Source organism: Citrus sinensis, chromosome 1 (genome assembly GCF_022201045.2).
Source record: "Citrus sinensis cultivar Valencia sweet orange chromosome 1, DVS_A1.0, whole genome shotgun sequence".
Classification (NCBI taxonomy): domain Eukaryota; kingdom Viridiplantae; phylum Streptophyta; class Magnoliopsida; order Sapindales; family Rutaceae; genus Citrus; species Citrus sinensis.
In genome coordinates, this window is record NC_068556.1 from 24,460,947 (window position 1) to 24,483,918 (window position 22,972).

General features: G+C 32.8%; 3 protein-coding genes across 6 annotated transcripts in view; 1 reads left to right on the forward strand and 2 right to left on the reverse strand.

Annotated features, from left to right (window-relative positions):
- Positions 1-3,121, reverse strand: part of LOC102625672 (uncharacterized) — a 39,548-nt gene extending 36,427 nt beyond the window's left edge. For both annotated transcript variants that reach the window (XM_025102602.2, XM_025102599.2), the window contains exons 1-3: positions 2,852-3,121; positions 2,004-2,085; positions 609-712 (exon numbers count right to left, since the gene is read on the reverse strand). In XM_025102602.2, the coding sequence (XP_024958370.1) occupies positions 609-712; positions 2,004-2,085; positions 2,852-2,866 (201 nt within the window). In that variant the 5' untranslated portion in view covers positions 2,867-3,121. The remainder of the gene's footprint in view (positions 1-608; positions 713-2,003; positions 2,086-2,851) is intronic.
- A 10,802-nt stretch (positions 3,122-13,923) lies between these two features.
- LOC102625396 (polygalacturonase At1g48100) lies at positions 13,924-17,133 on the forward strand. The gene is made up of 6 exons (XM_006488713.3): positions 13,924-14,496; positions 14,601-14,768; positions 14,869-14,913; positions 15,006-15,213; positions 15,687-15,768; positions 16,329-17,133. Exons 1-6 carry the CDS (start codon positions 14,083-14,085, stop codon positions 16,828-16,830), a joined length of 1,419 nt encoding a protein of 472 aa, XP_006488776.1. The 5' UTR covers positions 13,924-14,082; the 3' UTR covers positions 16,831-17,133.
- Positions 17,134-17,800: 667 nt separating this feature from the next.
- Positions 17,801-22,972, reverse strand: LOC102624725 (boron transporter 1). 3 transcript variants are annotated; one of them, XM_025092258.2, is made up of 14 exons: positions 22,811-22,972; positions 22,561-22,664; positions 22,083-22,298; positions 21,888-21,970; positions 21,588-21,780; positions 21,331-21,469; positions 20,948-21,113; positions 20,432-20,598; positions 20,145-20,318; positions 19,908-20,003; positions 19,556-19,693; positions 19,019-19,317; positions 18,644-18,911; positions 17,801-18,443 (listed from the first exon to the last, which is right to left on the reverse strand). In XM_025092258.2, the coding sequence occupies exons 3-14, from the start codon at positions 22,184-22,186 to the stop codon at positions 18,060-18,062; spliced, it is 2,211 nt and encodes a 736-aa protein (XP_024948026.1). In that variant the 5' UTR covers positions 22,187-22,298; positions 22,561-22,664; positions 22,811-22,972; the 3' UTR covers positions 17,801-18,059. The 3 variants fall into 3 exon arrangements, with proteins under 3 accessions (XP_024948026.1, XP_052295129.1, XP_006488775.1); XM_052439169.1 differs by lacking the exon at positions 22,811-22,972 and having other exon boundaries at positions 22,083-22,296; positions 22,561-22,797; XM_006488712.4 differs by lacking the exons at positions 22,561-22,664; positions 22,811-22,972 and adding an exon at positions 22,394-22,483 and having other exon boundaries at positions 22,083-22,296.

The window sequence follows — 22,972 nt, forward strand, 5'->3', positions numbered from 1 at the left end:
GCTGACACCTTTCCTACTTTCAGTTTCTCAAAAAAAGTGAGTGAATCCAGCGGGCAACAAGGAGAAAGGCGTAAAAAGGTCAAGCTCGTAGACATACGATAGCAAAAAACCCACTTCTCCAAATACCGTAGCAAGTGAGTAACAAAAAGTATTTAATATAGTTTAACCAGATCAAGATAAAGCAGAAATGGCCAGAAGAGAGTACTGTGATATCAAAAATATCAAAATGAGAAACTCTCATCAATGTATCTAGACTCTTATAATGTTACAGTATCTTTTTTTCTTTTTTTGGGGAAAAAAACTAAATGGCATTGATAGAAAAAGATTTACAAATTAGTTCACATAACCAATTTTTGACAGGAAATAGTTTATATAATCAAAGCAACTATAGTAGAATAAAATAAATCAAGGTTTATAAGGAACAGAAACAAGTTGTATTACTAAGGAAGAGCACAAGAAAGCAATAACATGAACCACATGCCCCATAAAATTTACAAAAAGTATTAGCAAGACAACAGAACCTCAACAACATCTTAATCTCAATACAAAACCCAACGTTAGTAAAATGAAGATACACATATTTGATCAAGTTTACATGTAACAGCTACCTTTAGGGTTATAGTTCCAATAAAACCAGCTTTGACTGTGACTGGAAGTTTTAATGAATTTAGTGCCTCTGCCTTTAAACTCAAATCTTTGAGGACAACATCACCTGTAGAATGAAATGGAACAATTGAAAAGTTTTGCACCATTAGATGAGAATAAACACAACCAATATGACATGACTTGGGAGGCAAGCCGTCATGACATTGAGTTGGGCCATATTTATACTAACGTAAACCAGATGTTTCACTTATCTAGTTGACAAGTTGCTTCAACTGAAAACATCAATTCATCCCTTTTGTCAATTTTTCTCCTTTTTTTTTTTTAGTTGCACACAGAAAATTTTAGATAACATGAACCAAGGAATCCAGAGACAAGCTAAAAAGAAAAAAAAAATTACATTCCAATGTACTGTAATTTATCTTGTATTGTATTGAAATCTATGGTTTTTTGTCTTTTAATTGTCCCAAAGTAAGGGAGACTAATGTTACAATAAGGGAAAAGCTAAAAGATAAATAAAAAATAAAAAAACAAAATTCCAGTGTGTTTTATCTTGTGGTGTATTGAAAAATGTGTTTTTTTATCTTCTCTTCTCGTAAAATCTTATATATATGTAATGATTACCCCCAAAGGCCTAATGAGTGTTTGTTCGAACCCTTTTTTTTACTGGACACCTAAGTTCGAACCTTAGAGGAGGTAGGGGTTAAAAATTGATTTATTTAAGCTTTACCCACCCCTCAACCTTAAAAAATAAATAAATAAATAAACAAAATAAACAAAATAAAATAAAATTACAGAAATGAAAACCAAAACTGATGCAGAGCAAGAAATTGAAGAAATCCTAATTATATTTAAATGTATAATATTTAGGAATATTTTAATTAATTTGTATTCTAGTTTAATTTGGTTTCCTATTTAGAGTCTTATTGTTTAGGTATTGCTTATTTGGGTAATATTTCTAATTTAGGCATAAGTCTTATTAAAATAGGTTTTCTAATCATATTAGGATAAGTCTTACTTAGTATAAATAAGTGTCTTTTGTAGCTTTTACAAGCAGAGAATTTTGAGTTCAATAATATTTCAATTTTCAAATCTCTTTGTGAGTATTTGAATAGTTAATTCTCGGTATTCTGAATCAACGAGTCTTAACCCCTAAGTTCGCGGTATTCTTTTGAATCAACGTGAATTTAGTTGTTCTTTTATTCCGGTATTCTCTAGAATCAACGGAATATTTTGAACATTAAACTTCCGCTGCATCAAAAACCCTCCCGTAGTGTAAACGGGATTTACCATACCTTGGTATCATCTCAAGAGCAGTTAACAATTGAACTAACAAGCAACCACATAGGTATATTGATAAAAAGATCGTAGTATACAGACACACTAATATGAAGACAAACCTTTCCAAACACTGATTCTTAAAGCTTCCACCGAAAGTCCATGGACGTATTCACCCAAATATCTTCGAAGCAAATGCAGAACCTACAAACAGAAATAACATTCATAATTTCTTGAGCCATGTGCTTTCCAGTTAAAAATGCTACACCTAAAAACTCGTATCCCAGTTGATGCGGCTACAATAAATAATTGTCACTCCTAAGTAATAGATGTTAGTTTACATCATCATTTGATGCAATGACACATCAATTGTCACATCATTTTGTACTTGTAGCATCACTCTATCCATGAGTAAATGATATGCTTACAAAGTAGAGATACAAAATCTGTATCCCAAATGGCATGTTACCAACAAATAACCATCACATGTTTGATAATAGCTGACTTTTATACAATCATTATTGAGACAATAGCAATGAACGAAATGACACATCATGTGCCACATCATCCGGGATAGAAAGTTTGTAATAAGTACATCATTACTCCTCTATCCGGATAAGCATCCAAGCAATAAAACCATCACAAATAAAGCAACTCAAATGTATGTAATAACCTCAAATCAATATGAAAAAAGATATCAATTATTCAAAAGAGCCATGAGATTACGATCACTAACATAATTTAGCGTTTTCTATAAAGCAATACTACTACAAAAATAGATACTTCGGTACTCCTGTAAAGAACACAGCTCTGTACAATACAACAGTGTAGTAATAAATACAGACAATAACAAGCCAGTAACTCATGATTCTACTGAAATTCACACATTACACGCGCTAAGCAATTAAATATAATAAATTACGCTCAAAAAACAACGAAAAAATAAATAACGCAAAGAAGACGAAATTACGTGAGCTTCGAACATGGCGCTGATCGAGATACGCGCGCGCTAGTTTATTCGCTTATGGTACGTCGAAGAGAAGATGATCGGCGATGAAGAGTCGCCATGGAAAAGAGACGCGAGCTTGCTGTTGTTTTTACGATCGAATTAGGGTTTGTTGAGAGATTAAACCTTGTCGTTTTGATCCGTGAGGAAAGAGCAAGAGAAGCGGAGAATTTGAAGAAATGAAATGACACACAGAGACTGACTGAGAAAGAAAAAATGAAAATTAAGACAAATTTTTCATTTTTATGTCCTATCTGAGAGCAATATAAATGTTACGGACAAAATTGAGAAGGGGGAAAAGAACGTTTAGATCCCTAAACTTCTCTCTAATAAACAATTTTGTACTATTTAAATGAAAATATATATCTAAATCCTCATTGTTAGTGAATTTCACTTGAATTTCACTTCTTTTATTTTTTCAGTGGCATTACATTACATTAATCTTAAATATAGTACTATAGTACATTATCTTTTAAAAAGAAATTATATTGCTTGGAAAATTTATGATCTTGTTAATAAAAATTGAGAAGATTTTAATATGCTACCAAATTTAACTATAAACAATATTATATTTTTTAAATAAATTTTATAAGTTTACTATAAAGTAAATGATAACGCGTCGTTTTAAAAATATTTAAACCTTATTTTATTAAACAAGTTTACTATTAAGTAAATGATAACGCATCGTTTTTTAAAATTTGAATCTTATTTTATTAAATAATTTCATCTATTTAGATTTAAGGACATTAATAATATTCACCAAGTAAATGGACTATATCATCTTTATATGTCTATTTAATTAGACATATTTCACTAAAAAGAATTTTGAAGTTTATCTTTTAAATAATAGGAATTTAATTGTCTATTTTTAAAAGAATCGGGTATAACATTTAATAAACTTGTGATTTTGGTGATCTTTTCTTATACGTTTATTGAAAGTAATTAATTGACATCTACAAAAATTAATTCAAAATTTTCCATTCCAGTCATTTCAAGGATTTGGATTTCATAGCTTTAATTATTATGATCATAATAACATTAGAAAAATCAATAGATATGTGTCATATTATCTCCAAGTAATGAAAAATTAGAATGATAGATCTCGACGGTTGACACATGGAAGCAATACGCTCGTGGGTCATCTTTTCTCCAACTAGTGAAAATTGGAATTGCAAAGTTTGACCCATAGCAGTGAAAGTTCCACAAAGCAAGCAGTTTATTTCTTTATTACTATTACTAATATTTTTAAAAGAAGTAGTTTATTTTATTTGCACCAAAGAAACATGGTCCCCATATTTCGAATTTGTTGCCAACAATAAAATAATAAGACGTTGCCAGGTGACAACGTAATTTAGGGCCAGTTTGGGAATGCTGTAGCTTTTAAAATAATTGCTGTTAGCTGTGCTGTAGAAATAATCAGCTGTGAAGAGAATCAGTTAAGTGTTTGGTAAATTTTGTTTCAAGAAGTACTGTGAGTTTTGAAAGCAGTTATGGACGTTTGGTAAATTTTACTGTTAAACTGCTGAGAGAAAATAAATGACTAAAATATCCATAATATAAGATAAAATTTACTTATATATATAAAAACATGTACATATAATATTTTTAATTGTGAATTATAATAATTTTTACTAAAACTAAAATTTATAATATATTTATTTTATTTTTTTATCTTAAAGCAATTGATAATTAAATTAATAATATAGTGAAATAAATTTAATAATAATTCGACCAATAAATTGATATTAATAAATTTATATTTATGAATTATAATACAAATTTTTTATAAATTATTTTGTTTCCAATTTGAATAAGGATAATTTTGGATTTAAATAATAATTTTAAGGATATTTATGGAATTGTATTAAATGATAAAATTGATTTTCAAAATCAGAATCTAAAAGCTACTACGTCCCTGCTTTTCAAAATCAGCTGTAGGAGAAACTGATTTTGACAAAAGTGATTTTGATTTTTTTTTACCAAACACTAAAACTAACTTTTAGATTTTCAAAATCACTTTTAGGTCTCCTAAAAGCAATCCCAAACGGGCCCTTAATTGCTTCCTATTTAAGCAATTTACATTGACCACAAGAAATTATAGGTAATTGACATCTAAAAGTTTTCACTGAAAAAACTATTTATTGTTAATATTTAAATTTAAAAAAATGAAGAAAAAATGACTTATTTATGATAAATAAAAACAAGTTGGCTGATGAAATAAATTATTGATTAAAAAAGTAGTTTGATATTTAGTAAATTATATTATTGCTACCTATAAATTTGAAAAGCAGAGTTAGATATATGCGTTTAATAAATTTTGTTACAAAAGTATTATTTGATTATATAATGACTAAAATAAGTGTAAGTTTAAGTACATCAAGATTTTTGAAAAATAAGATATAATTATTTTTTTATTAAAATATTATAATTATAATAAAAATTTAAAATAAGTTGGTGGCTTATCTGATAAGTTGTTTATAAAAAATAACTTCTTATCTTTTTTAAAAAACGGTTATTAAAAGAAAAAAAACTTATTTAATAAATAAGTTTTAAAGAATTTACCGGATACTATTTTTCTAAAACTTATGAAATCAACAACTTATAATATTTTAACCTCAATCCCAAACCTAAAGTCAATTTTAAATTTTAAATTATCATTTTTTCAAGTTCACCGACGTCGCAATCAAAAGACGCGATTCTAGTCAATTTAATGGGTCCTTGTAGTGGATCACACGGGGCTCGGGGCCCAATTATATCGCCAACGTACTTATGGGTACTACTATGTACACGTGCTATTTATCTAATTACAATCGAAACGGTTTAGGAGTTCAATTATTGACACCCTTTAAAATTCTCTTTTAATTCCTTTTTTAATTATATTCCATTTAATAACAAAATCGCCCCTTTTTTACAACACTCTTAAAATACCATGTTTAAAGTTCATTAAAATTTCAAACTATTTTTAGTTTCTTTTTTTTTTGTTTTTCTAAGTAATGATTTATTTAATATTTTTGTGTTTATTTATTTTTATGTCGAGTCTATTATTTACTATTAAATTTTTATTGAAAGACTATTTAAAACGACATTTAGGTCTAAAAATAAAAAGAAGAAGAAAAAAGAGAAAACTTCTTATTTTCAGGGGCATTGAAGACATGAGTATAAAAAAATTATTTTGATTTCCACTATTATTCTCAATGAGGTTAAAACTATAGATGCAAAAAACGAGAGGTTCCGTAAGAATTCTTAAGGGGTGTTAAAAAGATCCACTAGAAAGAAATAAAAAAGTAATATATAAAATTGTTTGGGAGAATAAATAAGAGATGCCATGTGTTAAGAGAAGGAGAAAAATAACAAAAAAATACGAACAGGAAACTAGCATACGCCAAGTATGCTAGATATCGGAGTAACGCCTAGATTTCACCATATCAAGGATAGAAAAAGACCAAAAAAAAAAAAAAAAGGGGGCCAAAAATGACCATCATCCGGGAGGTGGTTATTTCCTCGAAGAAATTTGATTGCTTTGCTAAACAGGAGGAATCAACGAAACAATATGTTGCTAGAAAATAGGAGACAGTAGGCTACCATACCTATAAAAAAGCCAAAAGTAGTACGCACATATGGCAAAATCTGGATTCGGATCCAAATGCATCTTCTATATATGGATCCACATACATATATATATATATATATTTATTTTTTTTTTTCAGATTCGGATGCATGTAATATCCACACAAATTGCAGGCTGATATTCCGGATATCTAAATTTGCATAAATTAAAAATTTAATAATTTAAAATTCAATAATTTACCTAATAATATCAAATAAAATTCAATCATAATTTAACAATCAACAATTCAATACTTAAAATGACATATAACATCATAAATAAAAATACCAAAGTATAAATCAAACATCAAGAATAATATAAATCCAAGTCTGGCACCACCATAAATCCACAAATAAAATTATAAAAACACCACAAATCCATATAAAATAATGTGAATCTCGAAATATTTCTTAATTTAATAAACTTTTATATTTTTTAGTTAATCCTATTATCTTGTTTCATTTAGCATATATATTTTTCATTTAATTTTTATTTACTAAATACTTTAATTAAAAAATAAGGGTAAAAGCTTGTTTAGTCCCTATATTATGAGGTTAGTGTCCATTTAGTCCCTGTATTTTTAAAAACACCTCAAAACATCTTTGCTACTAAATATTGACACTTATGCCATTATTTTTTATTATTTTTAACTTGCTTTTACAATATTACATTTTTACAATAATGTTTCTTTTTTGAATATTAATAAAAAATTAAATTATCAAATTAAACTCAAAAATAAAATAAAAACCAAAAAGGTATATATTAATGCTGCCGGATATCTAAAATTTCATATGCAAATGCATCTGGATCCAAATTCAAATCCGCACAGATTCTAAATCTTAGGATCCTAATATTCCGGATCTTTGCAGGTTTTGGCCGATTTTGGAAATTTTTGCCATCCCTAGTACTGCACCAAGAAAGTTAGGACGATTTGTCCTCAACTGCCATGCCTACAGTTGCAAAATAGGCTCTACATAGATACTCTGGATCACCCAAATGGTATTCAACACATGTATGTACGGATAAGTCATGAAAACGATGCTCCTAGCATACTTGAAAAGAGTAAAAGGACCAAAATATCCTTGAAAGGACAACAAAGAGTGCCAATGGAAATGTGTTAAGTGCCATGGCAGCCAGGCATCGCTCCACAAAAAGGATGCTCAAGTTTTATTTTTGACATTCAACAAAAATATATACGACACAAGGGCCGAGGTTTCTTCAACCTCTAACCATCATACCTGAGAACTTATTAGCTATTAAGACCAAAACTAGCCCCAAACTAATTTGAGTATCGAAGTGTAGTCGCCAACCACCTTGACTCCACCTCTAATATCTTTTTTTTTTTTTCCATTTTGCAAGTTAAACTAAACCCTTGGAGCCAATCCTCTATAGACCCCAGCGTCTCTCCATGACCTTTGTCCATTCTTTCCTAAGCCTCATTCAAAGCAAAACGAGCAACACATCTCTGCTACACTAGGCACCCCTTCACCTTAACAAATCTCGTGTTAGTTATGTTGTTTGTCCCCTTTTTTGTTGCCTTAAAATCCAGCTACAACAAAAACTATTTGTATTTGTCCTTAAATATAATTACAATATAATATGGGTATTATATGATTAATGAAGGGGTCCGATAGTCCAACTCAAAGTTTAGAATTTGAGAATAAATCGGGTGCATTAAAAATAGCTTATTTATCTTTTTTATGCCATTTTAGTAGGGATGACAAGGGTAGGATGTGGGTTTGTCAATACCACGCTCAAATCCATAGAAAAATCAAATTATCAAATCGTCATCATACCCACTACTTTTTTTTTTTCAAAAGCCCATCCAAATGGCACTAGTATCCAATGTCTTTTTTCTGGGTTCCTAAACTTAAAAATTAAATTACATAATTCAAACTATAAATTTATAAAATTAGCCTAAAAAATATAGATGACAGACCTAATTTAATTTTTAGCATCGCAAGTAAGAGTCTAAAGGTCTTAACATAAAAAAATGCTCAAAATATATCAATCTAATATAAATTCTCCAATTTAAGTATAAAATACACAAGTCTATTGTAAGTACTTTTATTTACAAAAAATTAGAAAAAAAAAACACAAAGAATCACAATTATCCAATTTAATTATAAAATCTAACATAAATTTAACTTAAAATACAATTGAAGTATATATCTAACTTAAATTATCCAATTTAAGTATCAAATCCACAAAGTCCATTGTAAATGCTTTTATTTATAAAAATTAGAAAAAAAAACACATAAAGAATAAAGAACCACAATCCACACCAAACTCCAAACTCCAAGAATTTAAATATTTATCTCATTCGCCACCACCTATCAATCCAACATGATTCCTACAATTACCTTATATATTGCTTTCAAGTTTAGTATTAAGTCTCATTCTTACCTTACATATTTTCTTGAATAAATATTAAATTCTAAATTATTAAAAGATTTAAAAAACTAATGCGTGTTAGTAGATACTGGTGGCGTGGTGCGAGTATTCATCATTTTTTTTTTCTTTTCTTTTTAAAAGCAATTACACGCGTTATTTGCGGTAGTTTTGGTTTCTATTATCAAAACCGCCCATTACCCTGGAAGTTGCGTGTAATGAGTTTTACGGATAGAATTTTCTGAGTATAAGAGTTTGCAAATAAATTGCCATCCCCGAATTTTAATGAAGCCCAAATTTTTTTTTTTTTTTTACTTCAATTATATTTCATTTACAATATGATAAGTTTTTAGATTGTACTTGAACTATGCTATGGTACATTGCATCTATCTAAGTTTAAGTCCACTACTAGACCAATTGGATATATCTAATGTCTCGATAATCCTAATATCAGGTAATGCCTATGTTATGCGCAAAACAAAAAACACTTATTTTTAAGTAATTATTAATTCATCATGTTATAACATAAAGAGATATACTAAAACCTTTATAAATTAGTAGTGTTAGGACCACATAAAACCTATTAATTAAAAGAGATATTTATTAATCGATAAATTAATAATTTATTAATTTATAAAGTGTATTTGAAATATCAATGAATATAATTTATCAAGTAGAAATTCATTGTATGCTAGCAATACAATCAACTAAATATGAATTAATCCACTAAATATATGTTAAATTAACCAAAATTAAATTTAAAATTATTACAATTTGAGAATTTAACCCAAGACTTTTAAACGCAATAAGAAAAAAAAAATAGAGATCAGACCCGATTACATTTAAATTTTAAGAAAAAAATAACATTAAACAAATTATTTAATAAAATATCATATAAATTATGTTTATAGTTTTAGTAAACTCTCAATTTATAACATGAACTGGGCCATAATGTTATACAAGGATTTTTTTTAAAAAATATTATATTATTAATTTAGCATATTAACCCAAGTCAGAACGATAAAAAAATTATTATATAATAAAAGTTATTAATTTATAAAAGTTATACTCTCCCTACTCACGCGGAGGAATGAAAATGTTTACCACCCGAATAACCAGTGGATCCGGAAGCCAAATCTTTCAGAATAACTAAAACAAAAAAAAAAAAAAAATTTGTCTACTTTTTTATTTTATTTTAAGTCCTTTTGGAGGATGACTAGAACCAGCAGCTAACAAAGCAAGTTGCAGGGCTGTTATTATTTGTTGAATTGTTCTGACGAATTAATGAAAATCTCTCACAGATTCTGAAATTTTATCTTCATCATCAAAGACAAAATTGTAACTATAAATTCAAAACTCAAGTTGAAAAAGTAGTGGTTCTCAATTCATCCACGTGTCAGTCTCATGTCACATGATCTCTTTATTCTGGTACTAATGGCAGGTGAAAATATTAAAATGGGCTTGTCAACAGAGGACTGATGGTCTGATATGTTGTTAGGTTCTATTGTGTTGATGGTCCATTAAGTTTATTTACGCTGGCGATTTTGGACTGCTGATTTTCATCAATGTTGGATTGCTTTGGCTCAAGAAAATAGGGGCAGCTTGATCGGTTTCTACATTGAATTTCGGTCACAATGGTGAAGTGAAATGAAACATTTATTCACCAAGCTCTTTCCACATGGGACTCAATACATCATTTAAAAAAAACAAAAACTAAAAATTTGGCAACTATTAAGCAACTCACTATAAAATCATCCAATGTAGTAAAAAAATATTGAGAAAAAAATAAGTACTACAGTACTATAAATTAAGAGTGACCTTTTATATTTAATAAAGATCTAATCAAATAGGTCATACATGATAAAAATAATCTCTTTAATGTTTCTAAGCTTAATTCATAGTCGTAGATTTGAAAATTATAAAGAAAATTGTAAGAAAAACAAATCAATACCAAAAAAAGTATGATTTATAACTTTTAAGTCCGAACCTAATTTTTATAAAACAAATAGCATATCTTTAATGTCAATAAAGAAAAAGTGGTAGCTAAAATAAATAAAATCTTGCATCTTAACATTTAAATAACAAGTCGTTGGTACAAATTTCATTAAGTTTAACAAAAAAATAATGAGATAACAATAGGCTAATTTTGTTAGTAGCCGAAAGTTTTTAAGCACTTGAGAACATTATATTAAGATTTTCATTCCAATGATATTCTTTTGAACCATTTTGAAATTAAGCACACCAACTAAAGAGAAGCCAAAATGTACAACAAAACTTGGATTCAAAAAAATAATTTAGAAATCTGTTAAGTACTCTCTAAACCGTATTACTTATTCGCTAATTATTTAATAAAACAAAATTGTCATTTTTATTGGATGTCGCCGCCATGATGTTGAGATTTGATTAATTAAGGGGACCAAATCTTTTGCTTTAAGAATTTAGTTTATCTTTAATCCTATTCTCACCCGTGACACACAGAAACACCAACCCGTGAATTCGTGGCCGACACGTGTCAACTCACCATTCCAGCAAAATCATCATAATTCACCACGTCGCTGATCAATCATGTGAATGTATTGCGTTGAACTTCCATTGATCATGAAGTTTGCGGCTGGTCCCACAAAAAAATCCAATCATAGGATACATGGCCCACTTAGCGGGTCATTGCATGAATCATCAGCCAATAACTAAGCCCGTGCGGCGCGTGGTGTATCTGAAGACCACACAAACTGCACCAATATTCTCCCGTCTTTACCCACCCGTGAGAGTCCCCACGTGACAGACTAAGACAAAGCTACATGCATGCCTAATAGTTCCATTTTTCGCCTACATTTTGCAAAACCGAGTTAACTCTATAAAAGCCGCTTGATAAGTAACAAACTTATAAACATTCCATAAATCAAATTACTCCACAATCAAATTTGCAACCATACATATATAATAGCGTAGCTCTAGGCTTAATATATGGCTTGCATGGTGGTTTCTTGAATTTAACTGTGGCAATACTTCTCAATCATCATAAAATTCGGCGACAACTTATTGTGGCATCATCTCAAAACACAGTTAATGTAAGTTTAACTTATACTCATGTTTAAAAAAATTTAATTTATTAGTTCATATTAATTTCACATATTAAAGTTTGATTATATCAATAACTACATTGTTATTCATATTAATTTTGCATATTAAAAGTTTGACTAATAATGTATTTCCTTATAATTTTGATATTCACGTTGCAAGTTGACATTCTTTCATACTCTTATCTACCCCATGAAAAAAAACTCATTTTAATTATTTAATTAATGTTAATAAGTTGCCTACCGCTTTATAAATCTGATATATGTTCACGTTACAACTAGACATTCTGTTGTTTCAGCTAAACATTTACACCCTGTCGATATCTTACTCCAAACCAAATTATTATTGTATTAATATTAGTATGATGTGTCACGTGAGACATAAAAGTTGTGTTGGTTGTGCTCTTCTCGTAGGCTTTCGTAAGGAACTTCTTTTAATTTGTTTTTTCGAATTTTATGGACCATAACTTTGGATCAACCCGTGAATGGTTTAATTCTATATATTGTCGTGAGTATACTTCTTCTCTTCAATGGCCACGAGGAGCAAAAATACAATAAAGAGTCACGAGAGCCTCTTTGCTATATAAGCATGTACATCAAATTATATTCATTCGATTGCTACTTCTTCTTTGCTATGAATGAATAAATTATCCTCTACGCCCATCACCACAACAAATTAGTATAATCAAATTAAAGCAACCCCTCATTTTCTATGATTCTTTAGAAGAACAATCACATACATTGCATGTTGACATCACATGTGATCGTTATTTGTTTTCATCATATGTGATGAGATGGTTACACGTGGCAATGTTGATCATAACATCCCAAATGGAGATGTATGTTAGAGACAGAGAAAAGAGATCTCTGATACTAGTAATCAATATTAAAAGCTGGTGTCGATACATATATATAATAATTTGAATGACAAAATTATAACTTTTTTTATTCATTAATCCAAGGCATGGATTGCTTTTGCTTTCTTGGATATTGGGTTCAGGCCAATTGCATGTAATCAATTTCTGGAAAAGTTGATGTTCAGTTATCTTTGAAACGAACGTCATATTCAAGATACAAATCAAAATGGTCATTTTCCATTAATGCTTGCAGAAAGTACACATATTTCTTTGCATGTAAAACCCTGCTCATTCTTCAGGCCGGACATTTACATTTGTGCTGGCTCTCAGTAATTCAAAGCGAAATCCCTAACAATTATGTACAGGTCTATATGTAAAATGTGAATATTCGGACTGAAGAAAAACTATACAAAACCTTTAAAGCTTCAAGATTATGGCGCAAAATGATTTTTTTTTTTATTTAAATTATAGCATGCATAAGCTAGCATATTTATCCATGTACAAAATCCTAGTCAATTTTCAGATTGGATAGTTTGTAGGTGGATTGGTACACGACTCTCAATAATTTAGTGTTGAGTTACTAACCATTATATGCAAGTCTGTATTTTGTAAAATGCGTGAACTTTTTGAACCTGAAAAAAATTATATAAAACTTTGAAAGCTGCCTCCTCGGATTCTGGCACCTCATTCTTGGAATTTTGGACCTCAAATTAGTTCACAAGCTAATTATACTGTAGAAGATGCATATTTCCCCCCTTCAGCTTACTAAAAACAAGGGAAAAATAATAAAAAATAATAATACAAGAAAAGCTGAGAGGGAGCAACAAGAGATTAATGGGCCAGAGGGGACAGAACCAACAAACAGGAAAAGATTAAAAGAAAATGATCTGAGAGAAATTTAGAAGAAGGAACCAACTGAAGAACCAAAAGCATCTGCCAAATTTCCCTCAACGACCAAACCTTCAAAACCCTCCAACAGCATCAGTTTTTACTAGAGACAATGAATTTTCAATCAAACAGAACTTGACACGTGTCGAAACTTTTTCTTAGACACAACCTTTTGGACCTATAGCTCTTAAATTTCAGTATAAATTAGACCCTCTGCCCCTCAATGGTCCTCACCTTACATTATTGGTTTTGCTTGAGGCCTCTGCCTCTCACTTCATTCTTTTAATTCATTCTTTATTCAGAATTTTTCCTGTGAAGTAACTTTGACACATTCTCCATTTTTCTTGTTTTATTTTCCTGAAGAAATTGCATTCAATGGAGAGTATTCGGGAGCTGTTACTAATTCTACTAGCAGTGATTCTTTTGGTACAAAATTTAAGCAATGTGGAAGCAAGGTACCATCATCACAAGAAACAGAAAAACAAAGGCTCCACTGTTCCTCCCCCGGCTTCTCCAGAGAATCCTGTCTCTTCATCACCTTCATATTCTCCATCAGTCCCCTCAGACCCTTATCCGAATGATCCAGTGAATTCCACTGACTGCATTTTTGATGTAAGAGATTACGGGGCAGTTGGTGATGGCTCTGCCGATGACACCGCTGCTTTCAGGGCTGCATGGAAAGCAGCCTGTGCTGTAGAAGCAGGGGTTGTTCTGGCTCCTTCAGATTATGTTTTCAAAATCACTTCAACAATTTTCTCAGGGCCGTGCAAGCCAAGACTTGTATTCCAGGTAAGCATTTACACTAAAAAGTCTCCTTTGTTTCAGCTCATTTCGGTTGAATCATTTAGAATTTTCCAACCTAACAATTATATCCTTTTGTATGATCATTAAAGCTTGATGGGGTTCTAATGCCACCTGATGGACCGGATACTTGGCCCAAAGCTGATAGCCGCAAGCAATGGCTTGTGTTTTACAAACTTGATGATATGACATTCACTGGTAAGGGCACCATTGAAGGGAATGGACAGCCATGGTGGGATCTGCCCTGCAAACCTCACCGGGTAGTTTACTTTCTAAAACTTACATTCTTTGCCTTAATCTTCGATTTTTTTTTTCCAAATTATTTCTTTCTTCTAACTGCTAGTTTCAATATGATTTCAGGGGCCTAACGGATCGACGTCATCAGGTCCATGTGACAGCCCTGCTGTGAGTATTATAATTATCAAACTCAATTCAACCATTCAATAAAATCAATTTTGTGAACGAGTAATGACCATTTTCATTACCTTTTCGTGCAGTTGATTAGGTTCTTCATGAGCTCAAATTTGGTAGTTAGTGGCTTAACAATTCAAAACAGTCCTCAGTTTCACATGAAGTTTGATGGATGCGAAGGCGTCATGATTGACAAGCTCTCCATTTCTTCACCAAAACTCAGCCCCAACACCGATGGAATCCACATTGAGAACACAAAGTCTGTTGGAATTTACAATTCCATGATAAGCAACGGTAAGGGGAGGGAAAAAACAAATTCAATTAGGGATGATTTAATTTCCCACGGCCACGGGTCTATCCTGGGTTTGGTCTTTCAACTTTGTCCAATTCATTTTTCAGCCAGGCAGGCTCGACGATGACACTTTTTGGCCAGTTGCCATCCCTTATAACTAAGAATGAAATAATTGCCCCCGAGTCCACGGGGTCCTGTCCTGTTCAGGCCACTAGCTGGCTTATTTATTTATTTATTTTTCTAAATATTTGACTCTTAATTTATCTCAATGCCTCATCATCCCACTTTTCAATTAATTCAAGTATTTCCAATTAAAAATTAAAATAAATTAAAAATAAATGTTTTTTACTTAATCGTTATTTGGGTTGGTTTTAGGTCACTTTTTTTCAGGCCAGTGTCAGACCTACTAGGTGGAACCGTCATTAACTAATGTAGTAGAATATATTTAATAATGCAAGACGCATCTTTTATACAGGTGACGATTGCATTTCGATTGGAACCGGGTGCTCAGATGTGGATATTGCTGATGTCACTTGTGGGCCAAGTCACGGGATCAGGTTTATATTCTCTTTTCTTCATAAGAATTGTAACCATGGGCCATGGCTGCTATCTAACAGCTATATTAGTCTTTGTTCAACAAAATTCAGCCATATCTTATGATTCTTGGATAATTAGTTGTAAAGTAGAACTTTTCAAAGAACCCTTTTTGCTAGGAAGAAAGCCGTTGCTGTAACTATAACCAGATGCAATATTGTTGGCTTTCAACCACCTAACGCCCCCTTACATGTTGCATGAGAAAAACAAAAGAGTCTGCTGCATTTAGTGATTATGAAGGGTATGTTTGAGGTGTTGTGACTTCTAATCCACAGTTACAAATGGATTGTTCCTAAATGTTAGCTGCTAAGTAAAAGTGGGTATTTACTGTATACTCGCTGCTCTGCTCTCAAAATTATACAGTCTAGGAACTCATGAACATGCTAAAGTGTCTGAAATCAGGTTAAGAGTGTTTGCTAAAGTAATTTTTTTTTTTTTTTGGTCAAAGCTTTTCGCTTTTGGAATCACTTTTATTAATGAGGCCAACAGTTTTTAAGTTCTGAACTTAGCTTATGTTCTGCAGCATTGGGAGCCTTGGTGCGCACTATTCCCAGGCATGTGTCTCAAACATAACAGTCCGAAATGCAATCATTAGAGAATCAGACAATGGCCTAAGGATCAAGACATGGCAAGGTGGCACAGGCTGCGTTTCCGACTTGTCATTTGAGAACATTCAGATGGAAAATGTGAGAAACTGCATAAACATAGACCAATACTACTGCTTATCAAAGGAGTGCTTAAACCAGACCTCAGCAGTATTTGTCACAGGCATCACATACAGGAACATTAAGGGAACTTACGACGTACGCACCCCACCAATCCACTTTGCCTGCAGTGACACTGTGCCCTGCACAAAGATTACAATGGCTGAAGTTGAGCTTCTCCCATATGAAGGACAACTGCTTGATGATCCATTTTGTTGGAATGCTTATGGAACTCAAGAAACTTTAACTATTCCTCCTATTGATTGCTTGCAAGAAGGGGAGCCTCAATCAGAGCAAGAAGTTTCTGCATACGGCTGCTAAAATTATTACACATTATAGTTGCATTTTTCGTTTATGGCAGTAGCATTTTCTGTGATTGATATGATATAGAATAGTAGTGTACAAGAGAATACAAGTGCCATTAGCTTTTATGGCTTTTGATTATTATTGGTAGTACTACTTAGGTTCCATCCCTATTAGGGTATATTTCCCTATTGTGTGATGAGATTTAGTAACATGGGTCTGGTTTTTTGGCCCTGTATTTGTAATCGATTGTAATATGCTACAAGTATTTCAGCTACATTTTTGGTTTCAATAAATATATTAAACTCTTGTTTCCCTGTTCTCAAATGCATGAGATTTATGGAGTAATGCTGACTTTATGAAAGCAAAACCCAAAGGGTACAGCTCACCCTAAAAAGAAATCAAATAATAAGAGAAAAACGAACGCCGTGAAGTTGTATACCCATTTAGATTAGTATTTTTTTGCCCGTTTGAGATTTAGAATCATAAAAATCTACCACACTCTGCAACTTCCAAGATGACTGACTTAATGAATCCTATATTCTCGGGGTAGCAACCCTCCCCAGGTCACATCATCAATAACAAGTAACAACACGCACAAAGCGTCTCCTCTATCTCCTCTATCGATCCATATTCAACATGGTGGCTACTTTGATACTAAAAGTTTGGTACCATTTAAGATTAGCATTTTTAGCCCACACAAGCTTTAGGATATGCTGTTCTAAGGCAAAGCCGGAATGTAGGGGTCGAATACTTATCAAATGGCAAGGATACTTACTTTTTCATTTCAATTGATCTAGGGAGAAGTGGATGGTGAGCAGAGAACACACTGATGAGGCTGAGTGCTCTGAACTGGTGTAAGCTGACGTAATCTGTAGTTTCAACTTTCAAATTGCTTAGCCTGCATGCTCTTATGGCTCCAGGGCTTCTATGGCAACTCATGTTATGAGCAAGAAAATAAATATCATATGCTAGCACACTCGTGTGGTACTCTGAATAGGATTGTATACTATTATCAACATAATTTCTGCTACAAATTTCTCCCATATTGTGTATAACGAGGTAGATTATATTACAAAAATAATATTCCAAATCAACCAGAAAGAATAATCATGGAACAATAAAGCTGGGGATGGGCATGCCATTGCAGGCTGCATGTTCTTCTTAATACCTTTCTTCATTCTAGCTTTAACAGAACATTTAACAAGAAGCCAATACCTGCCGTTGTTTTTCTCTTTTTGGTATTTCTAGCCACTTTTACCTAGATTAGATGGTTTTGATTCTCCTGCACTTGGACTGAATGGTCCTCTTGCACGTTGCCGAGGACTTAGCTCTCCTTTTAGTTCACTTACACGAGGGCTGTATACCTTCTCAGAAACCCGGGGGCTCTGAAGGCTTTTCAATTCCTTTGATGATGTTTCGCTGCAACTGGTATGCTTGAGACTGCACATGCGTCTAATCTCACCGCGACTACGAGTAACCATCCCATCTAAAATTTCCCCATCAGATGCAAATGAAGAAGATCTACTCATATCTTTTGCAAATGAAGTATTTCTACTGATATCTTTTGCAAATGAAGCAGATCTACTCATTTCTCTTGTAAATGAAGTAGTTCTACTCATCTCTCTCTCCTGCCACATATTGAAGATACTGGAAAGATAAGCACATATAATGCCAAAAGCCGGTCAAATGGCATCCTAAAGTAAACATACTATCAAAGCCCATACATTTTTCAATAGGCCACCAAGTTACAAATATTTATGCATAATGTTTGAATTATTATAAAATAAAATTTTACGATGCCATTGAGGATAACAAGTTTAGAACTTACAGAGGCAAGGTTGAATGATAATGCTGGTGCCTCTTCATACTCAGCAGCATCTAAATCTTGAAGGTGCGCTCCTTTGAAAAACCTCGGCAAAACATACTGTCGCACTGGAACCAGTAGCATGATCATTACAGGGAAAAGTACTCCAGCAATTGGAACCCATGTTATCCCAAAACAGACTAGCAAGTAAGCAGTCTGGAAAATAGTAAATACTAAAATTGTCTTGAAAGGGACAGTTTCCACAAATGTAGCGTGATAGTTCTCCAGTACTCTAGACAATAAGGGCAAAACAACAAATAAAAATTCAGTTAATTTCCTCCATAAGAGGCAGGTGGTTAAAGTCAAATTGGGAAGAAGAAAAAGGAACAAAGAAGTTACTTGTATCTTCTGCTCGGAGCAGTGAAGATCAATAAGATCCGCTCCCAAAACTGGTTACCAGGTAAGCTTTCAATGGCCATGAAGGCAAAATAGCCCCAAAGTACAGAAGTTGGTATCCTTTTAAGCAAGGGCATGGCCGCAACACATCCTCCTACCATTGTAGATTGGAGCAAGTTACTTAGCCGCTGTTCTTTCACCTCGACAGGCAATAAATCATCAATCTCCTTCTCAATATCAAATGCATTCTCGTCAACTGAAGCATCCATTTGGATTCTTGACTCTTTCAATTCTTTTAATCCCTGTTTACAAAACAAACTTTTAGCCAACCTCTCAAACACCCAGTTGATTAGATCTCAAAATGAAATGATTAATTGTTTGATATTGTTGCAAGTATCCAAAAGTTAAAATTTGCAAAATGAACTGTTGGTTCCTCAAATTACATTACTAAGTGTATGTTTGTGTTTATTTCGATGCAAATTTACAGGTTCTTGTTACATGGAATAACTACAAATGAATCAATATGTCAAGTCAATATACTTGAGCAGAAGATTCCTGGTAAATCAGTGGGCTCTGCATCTGTTGATAAGCTTCTTGCATGCTTCCGTAAACCTGTCCCAAGCTTGCATTATTGCTGATACATTTATGAGCAGTTTCCACAAGCCGATTGCGAAGTAACTGCACAGATTTACAAAAATTGTGGTAAAGCTTTAGTTAAACAAGGAAACATGCCTTGAAAAGCAGGACACCCTTACCCTTCCTGTATCATTAATAGGTATTTGGGCAATCGAAAATCAGTAGTAAATTCATGCTCAAAAAATAAAAAAGCATGAGATCTAAATTAATATTAGTTCCCGGAAAGCTTTTAATCCTATGTAGTTAATATGCATACCTGGTGCTTCAGGGTTGCCAAACTTTTAGTATGCATTGGTGATTGCGGAATAACACCATTTGCTGGAGGTATACCAAGGAGACCACAGATTATGACCTGCAATGAAGTCTTAAAATATCAGACATATGAGTAAAGTTCAATACAAGAGGAGATGAATAGCCATGGTTCACATTCAAAAGAGAAAAATGTACTGCAAACGAAAAATGAGAAGCTGATTGGAGAAGGCAATTTGAGTACCATCAACCCCAAAAGAAGTAAATCATAATGGAAAGAAGAAGGCTTTCTCAAATTGAATTCTTTCTGCTGCGCCAGCTGGGATGCAACACTATGGTCAAAATAATAGAGCACCGCAATCATTGTTGCGGGAATGAAAGCTCCAATAATGTACAGAAGTGGCACATTCAACATATCCTGCCAGTTTTTAACATTATGCCATTAATACACCCTTCTGAAGTCAGCAACAGGAAATTTTTAAAAATAGAAGAGAACGATTAGTTCTATCTAAGCTTTCACTTAGCCCCTGCCTTGATGACAGTCCAATTCTCATATGCACCAGGTGACCATGGATTTGGACTGAAGAGGCGCCTAGGAATTCCTTTAGGAACACTTCTAGCTGGTATATATGAAACAGCAGTCCAGACCAGAACCATCAGTGGCACACCATAATCTGCTATGAAGCCCCGCAGACAGCCTGTGGAAAAGATTAAAGTGGAGACCTTGAGGCACAAAAATAACAAGTATAGAGAGACGTGAACCACAAAATGTTGTTTCCGTAACTGGCTTTAAAAATCATCAATGCTATTATTTTTGTTTATTTTGGCTTTGACAACAATCATGTGATTGGATAAGAAGTACAGTCAACTATTATAAGGAAACAGAAGCTTAAGAGCTCATTTATTAATTTGTGATAATTGATGATAGCAGTCACTACCACAAATTTTAAACTTTGGGAAATATTGCTTTTGTTCCTTATCTTCTGACTAGACAGACCAGTAATGACTGCAATTTTGTAAAGACATTCTGCATGAAATGAGACTTACCAGACCCATATCGCCATGACCTTGCTTTTCTGCTTCGTAATGCAGTATGTAGAAGGCCAAAAGATAGAACCAAAGCAAACATCCCATTGGCAAATCTCCATGAAGGTTGATACTCAATCAACTTTGGATTTTCTCTTTCTGGTACACGAAATTCATCAACTATTCCCTAGGAAATGCAATTGAAATTGTTAGAATTTCAATTTTTGCACAAAACATTTGTAGGCCTAATCCAACTAACATAGATACTATCAAATGCTAGCCTTATAATATAATTGCTTCAGTGTAAAATTTAACCACGTGAGAGGCACTAAAGGAAATTCTGCATATTCTTTGCGTCATTAAAGAAACGTAGGAATGGGAAAGAAATAAGGAAATATTTTTACCTTGATAGCTTCCTGCATGAAAAGCATTGCAATAAGAAGGCCAAACAATTCCCCAGCAATACGAGTAAACCTATTGATGATGGAGCAAGCTCCTAGGATGGCCAATAGGAACAGCAAGAGGGCTGTCCACATGCACACCCTGCCAATTAAAAGCCATGTAAGTTTACCGAACATAAATAAGAAAATAAAGGAAGAACAAAATTCTAAGATAATGAATCATATTTTAGGTCAAACGTAGAGAGGAAAACGAAAAATACCATCCAGTCCAGGCTAGAAAGAGCTTTGATCCCAAGTCTGACCTGTTTTTTGCAAAATTGAACATGAATGTGTACATAATCACAGTTGGCTCTGCAACTCCAAGAATCAGCAATGGCTGACCTCCTATGATAGAGTGTATAATTCCACATAATGCTGTAGATGCTAATGTCTGAACAGCAGTGAGAGTCCCATCTGTATGAAAATAGTACCCGTTTCCTAATTAGCTTTTCGATAGCAATGGTCAGAAATTGAGAGATGAGCAACAAAGTTTGAACTATAATGGCATTTTGTCATGCTACCTGTCTCTCTGTCCAACTGTTCCCCAAATGAGATAACCGGAATTGCTGATGCAAAGAATATATATGTTGTGGGGGCCAGAATACTACGAAAATTTGTCATAAGTTAGCAGGCCGTCACTGATAAATTAGCAGTAGTCGAAGCTAACTTAGCCAGAAATTTCAAAAATTATTTCTCACGATATGTGAAAGATATACCTGAAGCCTGCTCTAAAGCCACCAGTCCAATCTTGCTTGTAACACTTCAATCTCTTTTCAACATCATTCTTGATTCCGCGAAATGGCACAAAGCTTTCCTCCATGATTTCTCAGCACTTTCTTCGGTGCTTTCACTATGAGTTAACAAGGCTTAGTTGTTCACAAAGCAATGTATTTCGGTACTATAGGCTTGGACAAATAATCAATCTAAAATCTCTGTTACAAAATAAACCAATATGGCAAAATCAACACCAGCAGTGGAACAAACAAGAAGTTAAAAAAAAAAAAAAAAACCATAGTGCATGACAAACCAGAAAGAAAGTTAATCTACAAATCACTACCCAGAGTCAAAATTAGCATTACACTATAAATCTAGAAGCCTTCAATAATTAAACTACAAACAAACACCCCCCCTCCCCCCCCCCACCAAAAAAAAATGATAAGCTTTTAACTTGCGTTGAAGATTTTTATTTTTTACCTTCAAACAATGTGAACACAGAGAAGATATTTGCAAAGAAAGCTCCAAATTTACAAAAGACTGAAAAGGGTTGAGCTTTGAGCTGGGTGACTGTAGAATTGCAGCTGAAATTAACAATGTGGGTCATTACTCATCATAAAATGAAAGAAAGAAAGAAACACCACTGTCAGTTTGCTCACAGCAAAAACATAACAAATAAAAACGAACTACAGAGGAATCAAAGTAGATGGAATGTGGAACAGTCACTGACCGGTCACCAACTTAAAAGGGACTAAAATGCAAAAGAGAGAAAATTTTGTCTCACTTTCAAGTAGGAAAGAAAAAAGATTAAGACTTGGAAGAAGATTTGATTAAAAAGGACTTCTTTTACGCGCATGAAAGAGGGAGACAAAGATTGCCATTTGCCAGTGCA